This window comes from Cynoglossus semilaevis, chromosome 14 (genome assembly GCF_000523025.1).
Source record: "Cynoglossus semilaevis isolate Cse_v1.0 chromosome 14, Cse_v1.0, whole genome shotgun sequence".
Classification (NCBI taxonomy): domain Eukaryota; kingdom Metazoa; phylum Chordata; class Actinopteri; order Pleuronectiformes; family Cynoglossidae; genus Cynoglossus; species Cynoglossus semilaevis.
The window spans coordinates 18581508-18603617 of NC_024320.1; the positions used below are offsets into that span (position 1 = coordinate 18581508).

Below are 22110 nucleotides of genomic sequence, written 5' to 3' on the forward strand. Positions count from 1 at the left end.
AAAAACATTTTGTAAAATAGAATATATATTATTTTCTCTTCCAACCATAAGTAAAAGCCAAAAACATTTTGTATAAGCATATAATTACAAAGATGTGTGTATGTACATACATATGTACAGTATATATATATAAACATATTTATACACCAGTATAAAATACATATATGCATATATATGTATGAATACATACATACATATACATATAAATGTTACACACACATTATAGGTTGCTCTATGTCACTTTTTATGCTTTACTTTGAAATACTTAACTACTACCAATCATTATCACCACCAATGTCTCTTACACTATATATTTCTATGCTATGCTGTTAAGACAAGCTTACTTTGGAAAAAAACAAAACAAAGCCTTGGCAATTAAAACCCAAATACCTGCTAATTATAGTGAAAATGTACTCTGATGACTGACACACACATATATTATGACTATCACTGAACCAGAAAGTTGTACAATTAATTTTACAGTTCTGGTTTTTATGATAACTCCATGGAGTTTCGTCCTAAGTTTCGTCGTTGTGGTGCACTGAAGAGCTCATCGGCTCCACCTGCTTGTGCATTCTGTTCTTTGGTCAGTAATTATAAAGGCGTTAAAAGTTTAATCCCATTGAAGGTACCTGGTAAAGCTGAGCAGTCCAGAATAGTAAAGAGAAGCACCTTCCGTGGACATTACTGACACCTGCTGGGCAGTCTTGTGAAGCCGAAGCCTTACGGGAGTTGTCACCGCTCACATCAGTGAGGTGCATAAGGAAAGAGCAGCTCAAAATAGTGTCAACCAGAACAAGTTTATTCTCAGGAGTTTTGATAATGTACATAAATAGTCATTTGCACACAATAGCATTAATACAAAAATACATATTATTAAAAAAACAACTTTAAAATGAATATAAACAAGGTTGTTTGTAGTAAAAACAAACAAACAAAAAATGAGAATGAAAATCCCATTCTAGCCACGTCAGCATTTAGGGGCCGTTGTCGTACAGTCTGCGCGGTCCTAGCTCTATAGCGTGCTGAGGAACTCTTTCACCTGGAACAGAACAACAACCACCAGACTTTTAGTGTTTCCACTTACAACTAACATCAAACACTGTGATGTTTGAGTCTTGTATTTTACCGTCATCCCTTGTTACAATAAGACACGCTCTGCTTATGTCAACTGTGAAAAAGTTCAAGGTTCTTGGTAATGACATTTGAATGGTGGTGGAGGTTTAGCATTAACTTGAAACTGCTTCCCTAACAGATTCCATTGCCTCATTTACATACCTGAAACCTGTGCTTTTCAGTGCGAGCTTGTGTTAGTATCAGGAAGACGACACTTACAAGCTAAAAATCAACAGCTAACTGATACAGTGACTTCACTGATACAGAAACAGAGAAGGCAAAGCAGGAAAATTGTATCCATCTTCCCCTCATTACATTCATCAATGCATTCCAGTTAATGGCTGGGATTTATTAAATAGTTAGTCAAAATGCCAAATACATGTAATATACATATAATACATTTACTTATAAGGATTGGATGTTATGTCAACCCTTGCTCTAATTGTATGTTATTGGCCTAAAATCTTAAAACATTGTGACTGTGGATGAACCATCTCTGATCAGGAGGACGTTTTCTCCACTCACCTTTTCAATCATATCAGCACACTTTGTGGGATCTGCCTTAAATTCTTCAGTCACATCTAAGGTCAAAACTGGCACATCACTCAGGTAGTCGTACTCCATTCTGTGGAGCAGACAGGATGCAGACATGTTGTGTCAGAGACATTTAAAAGTCAGCATCTGTCTTCATTCATGACATCTTTAAAACACGTGTTTGTTTTATTGAACTCATATGAACCAAAAACCCAGTCTCACAGACTTATCAGAGTGTCTTTCTCTTTTAACTAAGATGAGGAACACAATAAACAATGTAACAACACTACGGACGCCCCCTGTTTCTATCATAAACATGTTGCGTACTGCTGCCATAAAATCCTGGTTCTGCTCACGTCATGGTCTTGTGCTGCAGCCAGCTCTCATGTTTAAAGTGGAGCTTCTCCAGATACTCCAGAGGAATGTCCTGCTCTTCTGCTCTGCCTCGCAGGTGCAGCCTCTCTAAACATTTCTGTGCAAAACAAGAAGAGAAAACGTTCCAATGTAAGATCAGAAGACTCGGCCATTAAATGCTGCCCTGTGTTTTTCTACATTCACCAAAGCAGCTTTTATTTAGTCAGCATATTTCACACCTGACTTCAGATTAACTGAACCGTTTAACCAAAACAAAAACACTGCACTTGGGAAAAAATGAATGACAAAAAGGCCGGAGCTGGTGAGAGGTGTACCTTAGGTGAAGCTCGGAGGTAGATGATACCGTCCAGCTCGATGTGCTTGCCAAACTGGCTATGCAGCCATCCATGCCAATCCTGGTACACAGACCATTCAGTTTCATTCAGACACTCAGCCTCATACAGGTTGGCTGCAAAGATATACCTGTTACACGAGTGTCGAGAAAGAAAAAAGACATTTTTTTAAATTTAGTTTAAACAGAAGATATAACAAAACAAACAAATACTAGAATATTTAAGGAATTTATTGATTTTTCTTTTTTTTTCTTTTTGGTATTTTTTGATATATTTAATCACATGAGTGGGCAAATATATATATATTTTTTAGCTAAAATGTGTTATATTATATATATATTAACTCGTTAATTCATTAGTTCAGCAAAAACAAGGGCTTCAGCTAACACATTCTCCAAGCCACCATCAAGACACATGGCCATTACTGTGGGCCACCAGTTTTATGAAGCTAAATTTTTTGTTAAACTATTGTACATTTTGCTTGACATTTTTACATATTAATAATATCATTGTTTGGATCAGTCATAAATAAAAACAGTTGCGAAACACATACAGCTACTTGCTGTTACTCGTCTTTCTGTTATATACAGATGATAATGTTTTTGTCATAGTTGGGAATGTTTATTTACCTCATTATATGATTATTAATTATGAGTAATCACAATAGTGTGTTCATGTATTGCTTAAACACAAGTATTGTTTACCTGCGTCAGTTTTATGCTATGTGCTATTTATTAGAAGACACGTAGCTTTGGCCATATTGGCCCATGAAAAGTCTCTACAACAGCTCCGAAGTTGTAACTTGTCAAAGAAAACAAATCCCACTCATTGATTCTAAAGACCATGTGTTTCCTTTATACCTGTCACTGTAAATAGATCGCTCGAAGAACTGCACAGGATTCTCTGCCTCCCTCAGCTTCCCGTTTGCCGACTTGATCTGGGCACGCACCCTGCTGATGCAGGCGTAGCTTTGGAAAGTGAAGGCCCACCTCTCAGGTTTCTCATACATCATCTGCAGGACGTTCCCTCCGCTCTTCTGAGATGTGGTCAGCTCCTGGGGGTTTTAACACCGTCAGTACATCTGCTGCAGTCACACAGACTTCACCAAAAATTACCTCTTTTTTTCTTCTTTTTTTGACCCCGTAATATGATTTTTCTGTTATTGTGCAAAATGTGTCATTTTTCCTGTTGACTATCATATAAAGGAAACTTAATTTAACTGAGTTGGACATTTTTATGTTTACACTCGTTACTCATAAAAATACCATTTTCTGAAGCAAAATAAGAGTCGATTTTACACTCGTTACTCATAAACATCCCATTTTCTGAAGCAAAATAAGAGTCGACCATGAAGACTAAAAACTAGGTCACTCACGGTACAGTTATTACCCAACTAAGGCTTATGAGTAAATTAACAGCTAAGGTGGAATTTCGAACTTAACTATGTTGTATATCGTGAAATACTTGAACGGATTTAAAACAGTGGATTGCAAACACAAAAGCAGCAGCTCATCTTATCTTCAGATTATCTTCACACCCACAGTAGCAGTGGGCGTGAATATAGAGGTTTACAGCAATGAGTTTGGAGATGCTTGCTATTGTGGTGAAGGCATGTTCATCTGACCAGTGGGACCATCTGTTTCCTGTGTGAGTGTGAGTGTGTGTGTGTGTGTGTGTGTAGTAACATGACAGACTACAGCTCGGATATGGAGACCTATGGCAGCTGCACTCTAAATACAGATGAAGAATCTCCTATTAATGAACGGGTGTAGTTTGCGGTTGCTAAGAAGCTAAATCTAGTTTTACACACCGAGTGTAAAAAAAACCCCCACTACAGATGTACACAGAAACGAGTTCATTTCCCCAATCTAGGCGGAAATGTTGAACAAACAAAATAGAAATGTATATTAACGCCACTCAGTAAACAAGGACCTTTAGTTCCATGCAGCTAATGATAGTATGATAACTATAATCTTAGTATATATTAATAATAATAATTAGTAATCTATCCTTTTTTAAATGACTGAAATGCACTTTATATCGAACTTTAATTAACCTTAATGGTCTGTCGCTGCATATACAATATCACCATAAAAACGATTTCTACCATATCGATATCGTATGGTATTATAAGACAAATAAATAAATAAATAAATAAATGTATGGTATTATAAGATGTTACGTGGTACTGTGTTTTGTTTGTCTTATTTATTTATCTTCGTTGTTTACATTTGTAAAGTTGTTGGAATTTCTTCGACATATTTTTCATATTAAACTTTTTTTCTGAAGCGAAATGATAATAATGTGGCTGAAGGCTTTTTCTGAGAGCTAAAGTTTAGCTACACGGTTTACAAACACCCGTTTCTGAATACCAAAACAACTTGGATAAATAACTTCCCTGGTGTAATGTTGTTTCATTTACAAATATCTTCAGATTATGTTAATATGTAGATTTAATGTATTTTTCTTTGTATTTTATTTAATAACCTGTGATGGCACATTGTGAACACTACCTCAAAGTCATTGCCGTTTGTTTGGACATTGCACCACCTGGCGATGGGCTCTGGTACTACTTCCCAGTCTGTGCTCTCCTGCTCCAAAAGGCGGACAAATGTGGATTTACCCGCCGCTAAGGACAGAAACACGACACGGCTCAGTCACATAACAGAGGGCAATTATTAAAATACAACCTTCGTTTATGGTGTTAGTTCGTTAACTCAGAGTTAAGTATATTTACTTATCTACAGTCTGTATTTGACAGATGCACATTTTTAGCTAAATCCTTAAATAGCGTTCTTAAATGGTTTAAGCCGAGTATTGCACTCACCAATGTTTCCCTCCACTGAAATCCGCTTTATTCTTTTCTCCATCGAGTCGTTCAGTGAGTCACTTACAGAGTCGTTCATAGAACAGTCCAGTGAATCGGGACATGGTCTCTTGGAAGTGTAAGACATTTTTGCTAAATAAATCAACAGACCAGTACTGGTGCAGCTGCTTCACGGTAACGCGCGCCTCTCGGTTCCTTAAATTTGGCGGCAACAAACGTCAAAGATTGACGGTCCCCGCCCCGGAACAGGCGGCCGCTGAAGCTGCCATTGTGGCTCCAGCAGGTGTCGCCCCGTTTCCAAATTGCTCCCTAATGCAGGGCTGTATCTCTGCCTTATTGACGGATACGTTAGTCTGTGATCAATGATATTATTAAACAATAACATACAGAAAGTTGGCTTTAATTTTTCTGTATACAAGTTTGTGTTGAAAGCGAAGTGGAAATGCGAATATGCAATTAAATACAGATGTTTCACATCACATATATAGCATTGCAACTAAAATAAACAACACTTTTGTTCACTAACATTATCATGACGAGACGTGTCCCAGTGTATTATATATATATATATAAACGTCATAAATTTTATTACTAGTATTATCTATGTCCAAAACAACAAAAAACCAGAAGTACCTCTTATTATGAAATATCACAATGAAATTACGTCACCAGTTCGTTAAAGGTTGGTTTAGCCAACAGATGTCATTATGTAACCGGACAAAGTGTGGTTTTAAAACCACAATGATCCTTCAAATACTCAAACTGTCACTGTACCAAGATTAAACAGGACTGCTACTATTATTACTACTATTTGTATGAAAATCAGGTGTCACTCAGTTGTCACAATACTGATTTGAAATTTGTTAATTTACTGGAAACTCTGTGAAAGTATTTTTTTATTTTTGTCTTCAAGGCCTGTTTCCAAACCAGCCTAAAACTTTTGCACAAGCAACAAACACAGACAATTTAAAGACTCAAGACCAACTTTATTTGTCTTGTAAACAGCAGAAATCAATTCAGTAGCAATGAAAACCCCCTACCGAGCCTTTATGTACAAACATTGAATCAAAGTATTACAGCTGAGGAGGATGTACGTTGTTATCATCATTAAAACAAAAACAAAACAAGGATGCATTCAGGTTGATTGATTTCCACGGAGCAGTAACATTCATAGTACTTAGCTATGTTAGTGAAAAGGATACTGACATGTAAAACAAACTGAAATTCATATTCAAACTAAGAAAAGGGGGAGGCAGCCTCTAAAAAGACTCCCAGTGTTTTCTAACAAAGAACTAAGCACTCGCTCTCTGGAAACTTCAGTATTTACATGTGTGCAGTTAAGTGTAACACTTCTGAAACATCAGATATAAAACCTGTTCTGAAACTGAACCAGAACGAGACGCCAATCTGTCACGTCTTAAATACACGGAAATTTAAATACTGAGAAAGGAAACTCATGAGTGGATATAAATTGAATGTGTTTTAGCGATCAAACCTTTTAGTGTTCTAGCAATTATTGCATAGTCATCTACAATTGGGAGATTTGGAAAGTGTACATGCATCTGCCGATCCGAGCACAGCGACAAACCTCTCAGACCGTACAAAAGCATTGAAAATCTCACTTGTGCTGATGTGTCGCTCATGTCGGAGAAGAACAGGCAATTCAACATTCACATGGGGAAAGATGAGAGAAAACAAACTCATCAGTCACGTGATACGGCTTCTCACAAACTATGGTCTACGCAGTATAAACATTCAGGCAACGAGAGGTCAGGAAAAAACGTTCAAAGTGCTTTATGGCTTAAAAGAGAACGAGGGATGCTTCAGAAATCCTGATTTCAAAACTTTCAAGTACCTATGACTAAGTTACTGACCTTAATATACATTTAAAAGTTTCCAGATCCCTTGAGGACGTAATCTAAAATGTATCTGCGGTTTACAATATCGGGCAGAAAACTAGTACAACAGGAACAGCTAGAAAAGGCTAATAGGGTTCAGTTCATTTACAGACCCTCCTACAACATGACAATAATCTGGCCTTAACTATACATCTGGAAAAAAACACATTCATTCATCATAGGTCTGCACAACACAGGCAGCAGAGAGATGCAAACTATAAAAGGATATGCTTGACCAAAAGAGGAAGTAACAAATGTACAGCACAAGTAGAAAGGGAGTCTAAGAAGGACACAAATGTGAAGCTTCCTTCAGTGTTCCGTCTGATACAAATGGCCTTCGTCGTCTGGTGGTTAATGTTGACAATGGGCATTTAGGAGCCATAGTAGGCACTTGGGATATTTTTGTGTGTTTAAAGATGTGAGCAGCAACAAACTCAGCTGCTCTGATGATGCTTGGTTCATGACATGAGCCTCTGATGTGGAGCAGACCTACAGTAAAAGGCCGATATAAACTATTACTAACTATTTTAATGAACTGTTGTTGTACCCAATTCTCCCTGTGAAAAAAAGTCTCTGAAATAAACCACCTCCACTACACCATTCAAAAAATTAGCCATTGCTGAATACTTGGTCTGACTTCACTACTTAAAAATCTTTGTATCTAATATTTTTTATCTGTGGTTTGTTCAATTGAGTTATCCCTGACAGCATCGGTTCTGGTGCTTTAACTCTATCAAGACCCTTCCTGTTTCCTGGCCTTTTACAAAAATCCCCCATATGGAAATATAGTATATACTGCATATGTACAGCCAGGTTGGGGCGGGTATCTGTGCAAAAACTAGAAAACCAACAACATAAAGGTGACACTGCTGCTTATCTGTCCTTAGTGGTGAGTTTTTCAATCAGCTCCTGTAGTGGAACCAGTTCCTTCCTTTCAATGAGGTTGAACTCCTGAAAAGACAAAGGAAGAGAAACAAACGTTATCTTCAAGTTGGACTTTTATGAATGTCAAAATCAGACATGACTGAGATTCTTCACCTGAACGAAAAAGATGAAGTGTTTGAATGACGTGTTGAGGTGAGCCTCCTCCTGCAGCTGCATGACAGAGTCAAAATGCTGGTGGTAGATGTGGGCGTAGACCCTGAACAGGCGCTTCAGAATAGTCTTTGCCACGGACATAAAGTTTCGCTTAAAGGGGACACCTAAAGATAAAAAAAAAACATAAAAAACAACAGTATAAGTTGTGGGCCAAACATGATTATCATTTATTGATCAGTTTAGTGCTGACAACGGTCAGAAATATGGAATTTGGGTTAGAGCGGATCTTCGACTTATGTCAGAATTCCGTTCCTTTGGCGTGGCATAACTCAATTTATGCTGTAAGTCTGAACTCACACAGTGTCCATAAGTATCTATGTCACTCATGCATCCAGTAAACATTGGTACAGACTCTAAACTATGGACTTTTATGTTAAGAAAGACAAATACATGTTAAGGTCAGGTGGGCCACATAAAATGACGTGACGGGATGGATTCAAGCCACGGGCCACAGGTTTGACATTAGTGTTTTAAATATTTAATGTTTGACGGAGCACATAAATATTGTTATTCCTTTAAGGATAAAATAATGAGCTCCAGATTCCTTTTATATCTGTATGTAGCTGCAGGTCAAACAAACTGAGTCAAAAGGCTCCAGAAAAAACAACAAAGCCAAAGCAGCAAGCAACACTAAAAGTATGTTCTCTGGGATTAAAGGTGTTAACAGGCAGGCTGCAGCATGATTGGAGGTGAAAGCAAACAACGGAAGTTGCTACACAGATCCAGCTCATGCCCTGTGTCAGGTAAAGTGTAGGGAGATCATGTGCAATGATGTTTTTAAAGGCTAAAAAAGCTGAAATAGATTCATTGATCCGAGGTTATAAATGACACAAAGTCAATGATTTTGTTTCCAAGTATCTACAGTTGTGCATTTATCTACATTTTACCCTGATTTCAGACACCAATTATTATTTAAAATGTGGATGGGGGAAATTATTTATTTAAATAAGAACTAAAACCATTGGAGACTCAATCCAATATTTAAGGATATTTTATATTGTCTGAGCTATTTTGTGTTGTCATAAATAAAAATATATTTTTTAGGTTTCCCAACCCCAAAAGGATCATAGAAGCTAAACGCCATCTCCTGGCATCACTAGGCAGTACAGACCAATCTCATGTTTTAATCGAGGTTTACTGTAGTAAACAGTGCAAATGCAAAAGAAAAATCAAGATTTCTCTACTTCTTGAATATTATATGAATTGATTGAAAATTGTATTACACACTGACATAATTATTTGTTGACAAAAATCAGTACCCTTGTGTTTTCAGACTTGGTTCAAATCCAGTTTCCTCATGGGCCATTTGTATTCTTTTATAATTTCAAATGTCAAACCTATAAAAAAACAATAATAAAAGTATCTTTTTCATCCCACAATGGGGGAATTCTCAGTGTCAGTCTTTGCAACCCACACAAACTACTTAGTGCTAGTACAAATGCAGAGGACTGGTGAGTAAACACCATATCAACAGACAGGCAGCCCACTGATATTACTGTTATCTGTGATATTGTTGAATATATTGTCAATGAGATTGAGTGATTCAAGAACATGAACTCATCCTGTGTTCATTAAGAAAATATGTTGCCTGTGCTGGAAAGTGTTTAGTAAAGTGTAAAAGACTCTGAGAAATGAAACAAACAAACCAATCTTTGATGGAAACAGCGTCTCATCATCCAGCTGGTCTTGAACCCAGGTCATGAGGTAATCAATGTACTTGGGAGCAGAGCATTTGATGGGCTTCTTGATGTTAGTTCCATCGGCCCAGTGGTATTCATACCTAAAGAAAACACACAACGCGCGCACACACACACACACACACACACACAACCCTGTTAGTTCAGTCAAGCATCAGATTCATAAACACACAGTGAGTGTGGTGGCACACACTACTGTCAACACACAGGCTGAGTAAACACACTGAGAGTCTGCAGAGCCTGGCAACAGCAGGCCACACTTCAGACAAACAGTGCTGGGTGGTTTCTAATGTCAAGTGTTCAGTAGCTGAGCTCAAATCAGACCAGGCCGTGTTTGATCAATGAAGTGCTGAGGCCAGACAGACGAAAGACGGAAAACAACACAGTTTGTGTTTTGATGATTTTGATTCTGAACTTACTTGGGCCCAGCAGACATGACTGGACAGCTTTCCTCTGTACAAAAGTCTGTGATGGTGCCGTACAGCATGTTGATCTGGTTGAAGAAATCCACAGCTGAAAGGTTGGACACAAAACAAATTTAAACCAAGAGAGCGTGAAACAAAGAACAACCAGAGATAAAACTGGAATCATTATTCTCTAAAAATCCCTTCTCCCCTTTACTACAGTATCACCCAGACCAGCTCATAGATCAACCTGGAGACCAGCACACAGACCGGCCCACGGACCAGTCACATATTCTGTAATTACTCAGTCCCAGGTGCTCAAAGACAACCTTTCCATCACTTGATTCAGCTCTATGAAGAAGGCTGGCAGTGTTAATGTCGTTAATTATAGATGTAAATAAATACTGGACAGCTGCACAGGCACTATGTACTGGTGTCAAGAGGGGGCGTACTTCACTGCTGTTAATTCTTCACTTTTCAAAATCAATACTCAAGCAAAATAAATATGCTGAAGCGATCGGGAATTTCTTTAGAGAGTGTAACACTAAAGGAAGAAAAAGAAAAAAATAGAGAGAGTGCTCAGATGGGAGCCACAACTTCAAAAGACAAACATGCCTCAAGTTGCCTGTGTAGGTTCTCAGTTAATGCCTCAAGTTAATGTTGCATAAAAACTGTTACATAAGGTCAACTCTGATCTCTTCCTTTTCTCACTATCAAAAGAAGGCGAAACTGTGTCTCGTAAAATGAAAAAAGAAACCTGACATAGAATGACAAACTTAGAAACCGAGTCATTTGAGCAGCTTGTATTACACAAACTAGTAAATAGCAGTTTGAACAAAGCTTTGATGAAACAAGAGAAGAAGTCATGCAACGCTGGTAAAGTAAATGAATCCTAAACTAATCTTTCTGGTCACACTGTACTGTAACTGTGTCATGCATATACTTCATTCAAAGCAACAATAGATCCTTCCAGGAACTAATTACAATTAAAATCACAAAGTTTAAATACTTTTGTTCCAATTTTGAATGCATTTCAAAACTGTCCGATAAATGGAAAAATAAATCATTTTAAAACAAAAAACTAGAGAGAACTAGTAGAATAGCAGTAAAAGGAACTTCGTCCCATGAGGACATTGGACGTGAGACGAAATAAACTTTCTCCGGGCAGCAATTTGGAGGAAAGTAAAGACGGCTTTCAGCACGGACAATAAAGTCTGTTTAACATTCAGAGTGAATTTCCAGAATGAACACCCATGGTCCTTGGAGCAGTGCCACGGTCTTATACTCTTGACAACCACACAAGTGATATTTGATTTGGAATTTTGAAATATGAGCAACAAGATGTTCGACTGAGGATATAACAACATAAATAAAAAAGTGGGAAGAAAGAGTACGTGACAGATGATTTAAAAATATTAGTGCAAGTGTCAAATATCTCTTCCAGGAATGATAACTAAAAAATGGTATAATCGAGGGAGCACAAGAGGAGGTGGGGTTAAGTAAACTTGGCACTTACTGTTGACTGCGACCCATTCATTTAAGTCTTCTCCCTCAGGCAACATGACTGCCATGCGCAGGTTTCCACTTCCCAGTGTAGCCTCTGCATGTTTCAACAGCTCATACTGGTGAGAACCCTCCGGTATGTTCTTCTTGGGCTTGAATGTCTTGGACGAACGGCTTCCACTGTGAGTCACATTTCAAAAGAGGAAGAAATACACAAGAAAGGAGTCAATAGTGTTGGCAAATCACGGCTTTGCCCTGATGTGGGCCCAGTTACATGTAAGGGTTGAGATTAAAATCATTTTCACAATTCATGTTGATATGTTTGGTGTGATCAAGAGTACAGGGCCCAATATTGAGCAGCATTTAGAGAGGAAGTGAAGTAGTAACAGGCAGTGAATCATCACAGTGTGGTTGGTAACACACTAAAATGGTTCCTTTCAACCGAGGATGACTAACATTCCAAAAGAAAGGTGTAAGATCACTAAGATTTTCCATTTAACTTGTGTGGTAGATCATCAAGTTCAACACATACAAACAGTTCCTAACGGAGAACCACAGTAACCCAACATAAGGTGATAAATGACAGCAACGATAAACATGTGGATCTTTAAGTGGTACCGTTTATGGAGTTAACCTTATAAACTGTATTATATTAGAACATTCAATAGTGACGTTTCCATAACGTGAAGTAACTACAATGGCGTTTACATGCTTTTGTAAGCTCAGGTTCTTACACAATTGAACCGTTCTCTTGTCCAGGGGAACGCATAACTCTATTCTTACTCGACAAATGGCCAAATCCGATATTATCTGACGGGTTCTGGTTGGTTCTAACAGTGGACACAAAGTAGTAACACCAGGAAATACTCATAGCCGAGACTGTGTGGACCTCACAGTTAAAATCTCCTAGGACTTAATTTTGAACGAGTCATTTCGGAGCACAACACAACAACGGGAATCGTAATTTATTATTACTCCAAGTCCGAATCTTTAATTTATAACAACAATATCTCCACAGATCAAGACGAATTGAACCAGCCAGGCGAGTAGTATCCCCGGTTATAGACGCAGCCCATACTATAGCTCATTAACCAAGCTACTAGCTAGCAAGTTCAACATACGTATCCAGTATTACCGACATTTTCAAGTACAAAGCGGAACAGCAATATAGCACACGATGTAACAGAATAATTTCAACTTACAAAAGAAAGCTCATATTTCTCCAAGGTGTGAAGAGAAGTCTTCCGGCAAATGGTAGGGAACAGTGCACTCAGACAGCGAAGAGACTGTTTGACACACCACTAAATTCTTCTCTCACGCCCTCGGTTCTTCTCTTCGTTTCAGAGTCTTTTTGGTAAGCACTCAACAAATACAGCTGGAATTTAATAAATATCCGCTCACTTGAGAATAAAATAATATTTTTAAATAATATTTGATAAACCCTTATTCACCGGCTGCTGTTATACACTGAGAGGCAGCAGCATACTGAATGTTATGCTTCTTCTACTACGCCACACGCAGTTCAAACGCGGTTTGCTGCCATCTATTGGAAAGCAATTGCAAATTCATTTATTACCCAATCGTTATAGATAGATAGATAGATAGATAGATAGACAGACAGACAGACAGACAGACAGATAGACAGACAGATAGACAGACAGATAGATAGATAGATAGATAGATAGATAGATAGATAGATAGATAGATAGATATTTAATTGCTCATTATGATCTTGTAAGTTTCTTTGCACAATATGAAAATGTACAATATTAATTTTTGCAAGTTTACTTAACCCACAAATAATAGTTTTTTAAAGTAAGAGGCTATAATAAATTGACATGTTCCTTATTATAAAGAATTCCTTATTATGGTCTCATGCCGTGAGCTAAGGATAGGTTACCATGGTGATGAAGCCAGCTACAGCGTACAGTGTGCCACGTTTGTTATGCTGACAACATGAGCACATCCACTGACCTTGCGTCATAGTGCAATCCCAAGCATCAGCCAGACTGAGTGGAGGAGGAGCTGACCAGCAAAGGTGAGCAGCCATAAACACAAAACAGGCTGGACAAGGAAGGAAGAGACAGGACAGCCAGGTTATGTCAAACACACAGAAAACCTGTGTGCCAGTGTTTCACAAAACACTACAGAGAGTCCCTGCAGAGATTTTCAAAGAAGAGTGAGTTATGAATTACAGCAATCAGCAAAATGCGGGGAGATGGCAATCAAAATGAACTTGAGGTGTTTGGTGATGATGGATAAGATACCAGACGAAGGAGCAGCCCTGATCTGTCTGGTCCACCAACACCCACTGATTCGATCCCCAAACAACTCCTAACACTGAAATGATGTCTTTTTAATCTATGTCTCAAATACTGTTAAAGAACTTCATGCCTTGATAACATTTATTATGATTTACTCAATCCCATTCTTAAATCCAGCACATTGTTCTAACTGTATTGTGTCCAGCACATTGATTTGAGAAACATTCACTTTCTCTTTAATCTGTATCAGTCAACAACATCTCTCAAACTACATCAAACACGGATGACTCATCATTTGGTTCCAACTTTTCCACTGTTTTTACTTTGTTATAATCAATGATATGTCAAGGAAATTGATCCCAACAAATTTGTTGGGTAATGTGATACTTACTATTTTACGTAGAATTATTTAATATGTTTTTTTTTTTCATTTTTGCAACATCCCAAGCCAAATTCAAGATAAACAATCCATCAATCCAAGATTTAAGATACTTACGATTTGAACATCTTCTAATTGGCTGACATGTGGTCATATCCTTTCTAGTTGTAAGTGAAAACCATGTAACAGTTTTAACAACATCAATAAATGTTTAATCCAAACATGTGGCTGGACTAAGCAAAAACATTTTCATCATTTTTTTATTTCAAGAATGAATGTGATGGCAAGATAAAGGGTAGAAAAATATCCATCTGTTGCTAAGGCAACTGGTGTGCTTTGATGCCATCCATTTTCAGCACTTTTGAGCCCAACACAACATAAAAGGATGGTGAAGGCAAGTCTTAACATGAGTTTCTTAGACTTTTGGAAGTGACGACAAACAAAGAAACACCAAATTATGGCAGGTTTTGCCTGCAAAAAAACATAGGACCAATTTAAGTCTTTTCAGTGATTTGTGTAATGACTGGCAGTGATTGGTGCCACAAAAGAGAAAGAGCCAAAGCAAAATAATGGATTCCAACTGTTGCAAAGCACCAAGAAGAGCTGTGTTGTTTGCCATGGTTACTACTGATAACATGCTGCTGTGCTCCAAGAAGCAGGTACATTACCAATTACTGCTGAAATGTACAAAGTGGTCTTTCTGGAACAGATTTTTGTGTCTGTCTTGCTTTCACTTCAAGCACTTTTCTTCTCTTGGCTAAAGATTATTTATCTGAATCAGATAATCAGTTTTAACCTTTAGAAGAACAAAGTCAATACATGCTTTTGTTTCAGCATCTACTGGATTATTGCAGCATCCTTTTCACCTGTCACAACCAAAGTGGACTGTACAGAGGGTACAAGCGAGAAATACTAACACTTCAATCACATTTCCTATTCTTTGCACAAACAATATTGCCCAATAAATTATACCTATAGTGTAACAATAATGCACTGTATAAGTCACTACTGTGACTTTATAGCCCCTGTTGCAATACCTGAAGTTGGCATAGTAAAAATGAAAACAATAAATCCTGCCTTTGAGAGATTCAGATTGTTTGTTGTTCTAAGCAACCATTTTCAATGAACAATCACCATGAATCATCATCATATCGCATCATAAATAATATATGTCTGTAATAAATAGTTTTAGATCACACTAGACAGAAAATAAAAGATTTGTCCAAAAACCCTGACAAAAAAATTAGACAGAATCAATGTAATTTTATTATTTTTGAACAGTGGCTCCTGAACAGATTGCAGGAGCCATCATTATATACATTTTATTTTTTAAATGTATTGTTTCACACCTTTACAACAATGTTCTCGATTCGTCCTACAAGGTCAAATCATCATTTAAAAACATTGACTTGAAGACACGTCCTCGTTTGAGTGGAATCATCCCAAATAACCATTAGATGTCGCCATTTTGCTCAAAATCCACATAGTTGCTCTCGGAAGAATAAGCGCTGTCGGGAAATGTTCACCCTTTTATATACAGTGTCCAAAAATATCTCACGAGCAGTGAATTTGCGTTGTGTGTTTCTGTTGCTATTGGTTACAGGCAGTAATAACATAAAACGTTTTAATGACTGGTGGACATACCGGGTAAATAAAAGGGTTGCACTAGGACCCCTCGGCTGTGCGTCAAGTGACGGGGCAGCCAGTTATATGCGACGCTGCTCTGTATGGCCCGCAGCCTTTTTCAGCTTGCTGCGAAAACGGATGTTCCTGTTGTTAACAGGCCCATGCCTGAAAAGCCAGACAGACCGTCACATTTCAGCACAAAGCCAGCTACACTCGAGCGAGTCGGTCGACACAGGTAAACGCCTCTGTCATTGTTTACGGCACGGCCCTGTCTTTTAGCCCCGTCTCGCTGTTCTGCTTAAAGGACTGGTGTAAGGTGAGTGGCTGTGCTGACAAATCATCCGTGTCACTTCATGTTGTCTTTATACGCAGCAGCAGCAGCAGTACAGCAAGATGGAGTGTGAGTGGAAGCCAGACGAGCTGGGACTTCGACAGATTTTACAGCTCCTGAAAGAGTCTCAGTCTCCAGACACGTCCACACAGAGATCCGTCCAACAAGTATCCTTTACGCAGCCACACTGTCTTATTGATCGGTGCTGCTCTGCACCGTCTGTCAGGCTCGATAGAATAGCTGTGGCCGTGTCCAGTACCGCCGGTGGCGGTGCTGTTGGTGGCGGACACTGTAATAATCTGGTACTAAGTGGTTGTTGTTGTTTGTGCCTGATATTAATCCAAGCTAACAAAGCGGGGCCTCGCGTTGCTGCTAAATGTCGCCGAGTCGCTGTCATTGTATTGACCATTGTGTTGTTATTGTGTTATGATACATCAATACACCAGACCAGCGCTGAGGTTTCCGATGGGTAATCGCATCCCTGAACGCCCTCTATCACCTCGAATTAGTCTGCATCAGTAACGAGCTAATTCCATCAGCACCGTGTACTGTATATCATCCACACCGTCATCTTAAAGTAACAGTGGACCAAGGTGTTTACCCCACGTCCCTTAGTCTGGCCTGTCAAAACATCACGCACGCCGCGTGATTGATGATGTGGACACTAGGTATAATGTGGTACACGGTAAAGTGGCTCCGCTGCTGCTGTTACACGTTTGCTATAGGACTGGACATGGTATGGAATCAGAAACGGTCGTCTGGAGGTTCATTACTGTTGTTTGTCCAGTGTTTTTCCCCCCTCAGATGGAAACAGCACTGCAGCTGAAATGATTTTCCCCCCCTTTGTCACATTTTGTATAAGCCTGTAAAATGGTTATAATGTGAAAATTATAGTCGATGATCAGTATATGACAGTGTTTCCCAAACTTTTTTTCAGGGGACCCATATTTTCACAAACCTTTGCGACCCAAGTCAATAGACATTATTCATAAACTCCTGGGAAACATGATGCGAGATGACCCAAAAAAATAATAATTCTCTTTTGACCCACTTGAGGGTCACGACCCAGTCTTTGGGAAACAATGGCAGTGGTTAGCTATAGTTGTGGTCGTTGGTGTTCAGGCAGAACACGTTCGCTTCAGGAAATAAAAAAATAAAAATAGGAAATATGTGATTTGTGTGATCCCATATGGGTGTTTTTTTTTTTAAATAAATAACGGATGTGTTAAACGTTCTCTAACTGCGTGTAATTTTGGGTGTATTTATTTGTTGTAGTAATTTCATGCTAAAGGATAATTACTTAATGTAACTCTCAGAATTAAACACTTATAAACAGTAATTAAATACAAACACATTTGCTCAATTCCTATGTATTTACCCAGTGAATACTTGCACACTCGCAGCTAAAATAGTATAATTGTTTATATTACTATTTTTGGGGGGTTTTGAGGCATAAAAATTTGCTACACAGATGTATTTCCTCATTGTTTATTTCATGTTCAGACATAAAATGTTAATGTCAATTATGAACTGCCAACATTTATCAACAGTTATTACACAATTCAGTGATGAAAAATAACAATAACAAAGTCACAGTTTACCTGGGCGTGGTCTGAAGTGGGTCAAATAACAAACAAAGCAATTAAACAGTACTAGCATGTCTTGAATGTTTCTTTTGGTCTAGTCAAAATGTTACCTGACAGGGTAAGTCTTCCACATACTGAGACCTTCAATATAGAAAGCCCTTTAACTTAAGACGGAGCAGAATGTGGGAAAACTAGTAGATTATTAGCAACGATTAGGCCAGGCACCTGCTCTTTCTTCACCCATCCAGTTCAGAAAGTACTCAGTAATTACCATTAGAAGGTGCTGACAGACCTTTTAACATGTCTAATGTACACAAAACACCCCTTTTTTCCTCAACCATCTTCCCCAGAGACTGGAGCAGCTGAACCAGTTTCCCGACTTCAACAACTACTTAATATTTGTTTTAACAAAGCTCAAATCTGAAGGTAGGAAACATGATTTTTTTTTTAATCCATTTCCTGGGCAAAGATCGCAATTATTATTATGTAACAGACAGGCAGTGGGCCTGTGAAGCCGTGACTCTGCTGCCCAGATGGCATTGTTACCACAGATGAGGTGGCACTCAGAATGTGGGTCGTACTAAATTTAAACCTAATTCCTGGCATCACGCCGCTCTTGGCTCAATGTGTTTGTTCAGAGGATGACCCAAATGGTAAATGCTGTTACAGCATCTCCTGGAGATCAGATTTAACAAGTCTGGACTATTCCAAATGAATTAATTAGTTAATTAATCTAAGGTAGGGGAGTCTAGATTTTATAATCTTTTGTCTATTATTAACTTTAAATAAGAAACAGATTTGCTTATTTTGAAGATTTAATTGAATATTTTTACAAACCAAACTGGTTGTAGTTTGCGACTGCGATCTGCTCAAATAAAAAAATCTAATGTCTGCGAAGGGCTGGGTGATTGAATCACTGCACTGTTATCTATGCTGTGACTCAACTCGCGTGTTTATTTTACAGTTCTCTTGTGCTGTCTCTCCACTCTGAACAGATGAACCAACGCGGTCCCTGAGTGGTCTGATACTGAAGAACAACGTCAAAGCCCACTATCAGAACTTCCCCAATGGTGTTTCTGATTTCATCAAGAACGAGTGTCTCCAGAACATTGGAGATTCATCTCCCCTCATCCGGGCCACTGTGGGTATGTAGCATTCATGGGTTGGGGTCTGGTTTTGTCTGGTCACCAAACCCTCATGTGTTATCATAGTGATGGGAAACACAGTAGAATTCGTCAATTGTGTAATTATTCATAAATTATAGCTTTAATTATAATAAATTAATGAAATGCACAGTTCTGGTACTGATTTGGTTATTGGCAGATAGGTTTCATATTTTCAAGGTTCACTCGGAACCGACTCTTGGATAAAAAAAATACACGTGATACTGACTTGGGAAGTGCCAGAGATTGTAATAGTACACTTGTAGTAAATGTTACACAGTTAAGACAGCAGGGTTGACATTTGATCGCTTCACAGCTAGTTATTAAAAACTGTTATGAATGACAGAGCAGTCTGTGACCATCCTTTAGTCCTGCCTCACTTTCTCACCAACATTTAACCCCTTCATGTCCAGGTATCCTAATCACCACGATCGCCTCCAAAGGAGAGCTCCAGAACTGGCCGGAGCTTCTGCCTAAGCTTTGTCAGCTGCTGGATTCTGAAGACTACAACACATGTGAGGTGAGATGGTGTGAACAGTGGTGTGAGTCAACTCTGCTGGGATCCTGTGACGACTGTTGAGCAAAAAGCATTACCCAGATCCAGATAACAAGGCTTCTCTTTGTTTAGAGCACATCACATCCTTCCGAGCTGTTCGGCCTTTAAAATATGCATACGATCATTTATGAGCGAATCAGGTCACCATGTGTAATGCTATAATTACTGCATACTGTAAAACTGTGTCGGGCCTGTTGGACTGTGAACATGAAACGCTCGAGTGTTTTTGACTTTACATCGTTAATCATCCTTAATGTACACAGTCAGCACAATCTCAAATCAGAAAAAAATGCACCTAAGCTCTTTTCCTTTGCCGATATCTGATATGCAGATATTGTCCGAACACTTTCTGATTCCAATATCAACCGATAGCAATGTAGGCCTGGTAATATTTATTTATTTTTCTGTACAAACCACTGTAGGAGTTGCTGGCACCAGCATTCTGCATACAATCCCCTGATTATTAAAATAGATAAATAAAATGAGCTGCAATGCTGCCATCTAGAGGCCTTTACCCTCATATACAGCTGTTTCTCCCCCCAAAAAAATCATTTGACGAAACCCAGGCATTGCGTTATTGGGTTTTCTCACATTTCCGTACGCTAATATTGGTCATCCCTAATATATTCGGGTCAGCCATGTTTGTACTGTCAGCTGCATGTGCCTGTGACATAAGCCGCTGTAATAAAGCTGAATTCCTCCAGGGGAGGACAAATTGAAGAGCATGTAAAGCTGTCATGCTAAATTCAGCTGCTGGAAATGTTATCTGAGTGGGATTACCCCTCACTGTCTGGAGTCTCCACGTGGTAACTTGGTCTTGGGCTCAATTCCATTTCAGCACTTGCTCCTCTTGTTGGTTTACTTTGGACATATCACGGAGAAAAGTGTATTTATGTTCAGGCAGCCTGGCGGTGGTACTGTATATTATATGAACCCCAGTGGTTCATGATGGCACTATCTCGATGTTAATCCAATAGTAGTTTCTGATGATTTTCAAGGCTATCATTTATGCTGGTCAGTTTTTTTTTTTGTTGCCTATTTCCATGTCTGTGGTCACTGGGGGTCTGTGGCCTCCATTCCTTGTTTAATGCAGGATCGTTTGCTGCTGAGTCTCACACACGTCCTGTAGGGGGCGGGGGCACAGTTTGGCCTTGTCACCTTCTGTTGGCTGCTAGGATCCTCTGATTGTCAAGTGATTTATGAGGCTAAAGTAAATCATAAGTTGAAAAAAACACATTTACAGTAATTTCACATATAGTGATTACAAGCCTTAGTTACAATATTTAATTTTTTAATTCAAACCATTTTTTTTTACAATGTTTTGTAACCTCTGACAGTTTATTCCTACAGTTTTGGAATTTTTTGACAATATTTTGTAACCTCTGACAGTTCATTTATTCCTACAGTTTTGGAAATTTTTGTGAGATTACAGCACAGCGGTTCCTAAAGTGTGGGGCGGCCCACCATGAGGGGCAAAGTTGGTCCAATTAATAAAAAATGAAATTTGTGCCACAGTGATAAAAAAATTCACTGATTTTCAATTTTATTTCCCTTTCAGTCAGAATATATAGATACTCCTATCTAAGACAAAACAAAAAGGGTTATTCTGCCTTTTTTTTTTTGCAGTTCTCTTGTTGTTCTGTTGTTGACTTCTCGCTGTTCCTTTCATTGGTGCACATGAGCTAAACTGCGTAACACTGCCCCCCCTGACTTCCAGTGGTATTGTTTGTTTGTCAGCAAGCCATCTGACAATGTATCAATTTGAAAAAACAAAAAAAACATTGCATGCTCACTTAGCCAGGAGCCTTAAATCTTTCTGCAGAATTGAATCTACAAAACAAAAAAACATTCCATGCTCACTTAGTTACTTACTTAAATCTTTCTGCAGAATTGAATCTACAGAAATGTTCTTGAATGTGAATCATCCTGGTTTAAATGTTCATTATTTTTGAGTATTTTAAAAAAAGCCCTTTTATGTGATGTCAGCTGCTGTTCAACAGCTTGACATGGTGTTTCTCCTCGGTCGTTCCAGCTAATCAGGTTCAGCCTTGAGAAGCATTTTATTCAGCTGAAGAATATACCAGAGTTCACCATCGCTCTGCTGCAGACCTCGTTAATGGGAGCACCAGACCCAGTGGATACCTGTCATAGCAAATTATTTTCCAAACGGGCTTGAACGTTGCCACGGAGACCTCTAAATAATCCTCACCGTTGCTGCCACTAGGACGTTCTATTTCGGGAGCGTATTCCTTGGCTGTCAGTGTTTGGACACATTATGCCTTGTCGGAATGGGAGCCATGTAAAAGCTGGTGATTCTCATTGACTAAAAGTGTACAGTATGTACAGAGTTGTCATAACAGGTGGTCCTGTGCACCTTGTACTCAGCATGTTTTTAACAGTCATACTCCAGTATTTGATGTC

The 22110-nt window shown here is 38.6% G+C and overlaps 3 protein-coding genes across 5 annotated transcripts in view; 1 reads left to right on the forward strand and 2 right to left on the reverse strand.

Moving 5' to 3' along the window:
- Positions 1-781: 781 nt before the first annotated feature.
- On the reverse strand, positions 782-5448 carry dck (deoxycytidine kinase). Its single transcript, XM_008325659.3, has 7 exons — positions 5185-5448; positions 4871-4986; positions 3218-3411; positions 2340-2487; positions 2007-2122; positions 1642-1741; positions 782-1042 (listed from the first exon to the last, which is right to left on the reverse strand). The coding sequence occupies exons 1-7, from the start codon at positions 5309-5311 to the stop codon at positions 1016-1018; spliced, it is 828 nt and encodes a 275-aa protein (XP_008323881.1). The 5' UTR covers positions 5312-5448; the 3' UTR covers positions 782-1015.
- A 701-nt stretch (positions 5449-6149) lies between these two features.
- On the reverse strand, positions 6150-13296 carry LOC103389989 (MOB kinase activator 1B). The gene is made up of 6 exons (XM_008325660.3): positions 12987-13296; positions 11798-11964; positions 10297-10390; positions 9827-9960; positions 8121-8284; positions 6150-8033 (listed from the first exon to the last, which is right to left on the reverse strand). The coding sequence occupies exons 1-6, from the start codon at positions 12998-13000 to the stop codon at positions 7956-7958; spliced, it is 651 nt and encodes a 216-aa protein (XP_008323882.1). The 5' UTR covers positions 13001-13296; the 3' UTR covers positions 6150-7955.
- Positions 13297-15876: 2580 nt separating this feature from the next.
- The window catches only part of tnpo1 (transportin 1), a 24774-nt gene continuing 18540 nt past the window's right edge, over positions 15877-22110 (forward strand). The window contains exons 1-5 of one of the 3 annotated variants that reach the window (XM_025062750.1): positions 15877-16288; positions 16426-16551; positions 18321-18396; positions 18966-19115; positions 19547-19653. In XM_025062750.1, coding sequence (XP_024918518.1) covers positions 16447-16551; positions 18321-18396; positions 18966-19115; positions 19547-19653 — 438 coding nt within the window. In that variant the 5' untranslated portion in view covers positions 15877-16288; positions 16426-16446. Of the gene's footprint in view, positions 16289-16419; positions 16552-18320; positions 18397-18965; positions 19116-19546; positions 19654-22110 lie in introns of all 3 variants that reach the window. The other 2 variants (XM_025062749.1, XM_025062751.1) reach the window with 2 other exon arrangements.

Bases quoted from the DNA above. Each gene is read 5' to 3' on its own strand.
- dck (XM_008325659.3), bottom strand. From the start codon at position 5,311: ATGTCTTACACTTCCAAGAGACCATGTCCCGATTCACTGGACTGTTCT. The intron at 2,123-2,339 runs GTACACCTCTCA...TGTTTTGCACAG, and splicing joins ACCTCCGAGCTTCACCTAAG to AAATGTTTAGAGAGGCTGCA. The intron at 1,742-2,006 runs GTGAGCAGAACC...TCTGCTCCACAG, and splicing joins CTGCAGCACAAGACCATGAC to AATGGAGTACGACTACCTGA.
- LOC103389989 (XM_008325660.3), bottom strand. The intron at 10,391-11,797 runs GTAAGTGCCAAG...CCAACCTTTCAG, and splicing joins TGAATGGGTCGCAGTCAACA to CTGTGGATTTCTTCAACCAG. The intron at 8,034-8,120 runs GTGAAGAATCTC...TTGTCTTTTCAG, and splicing joins ACTTCATCTTTTTCGTTCAG to GAGTTCAACCTCATTGAAAG.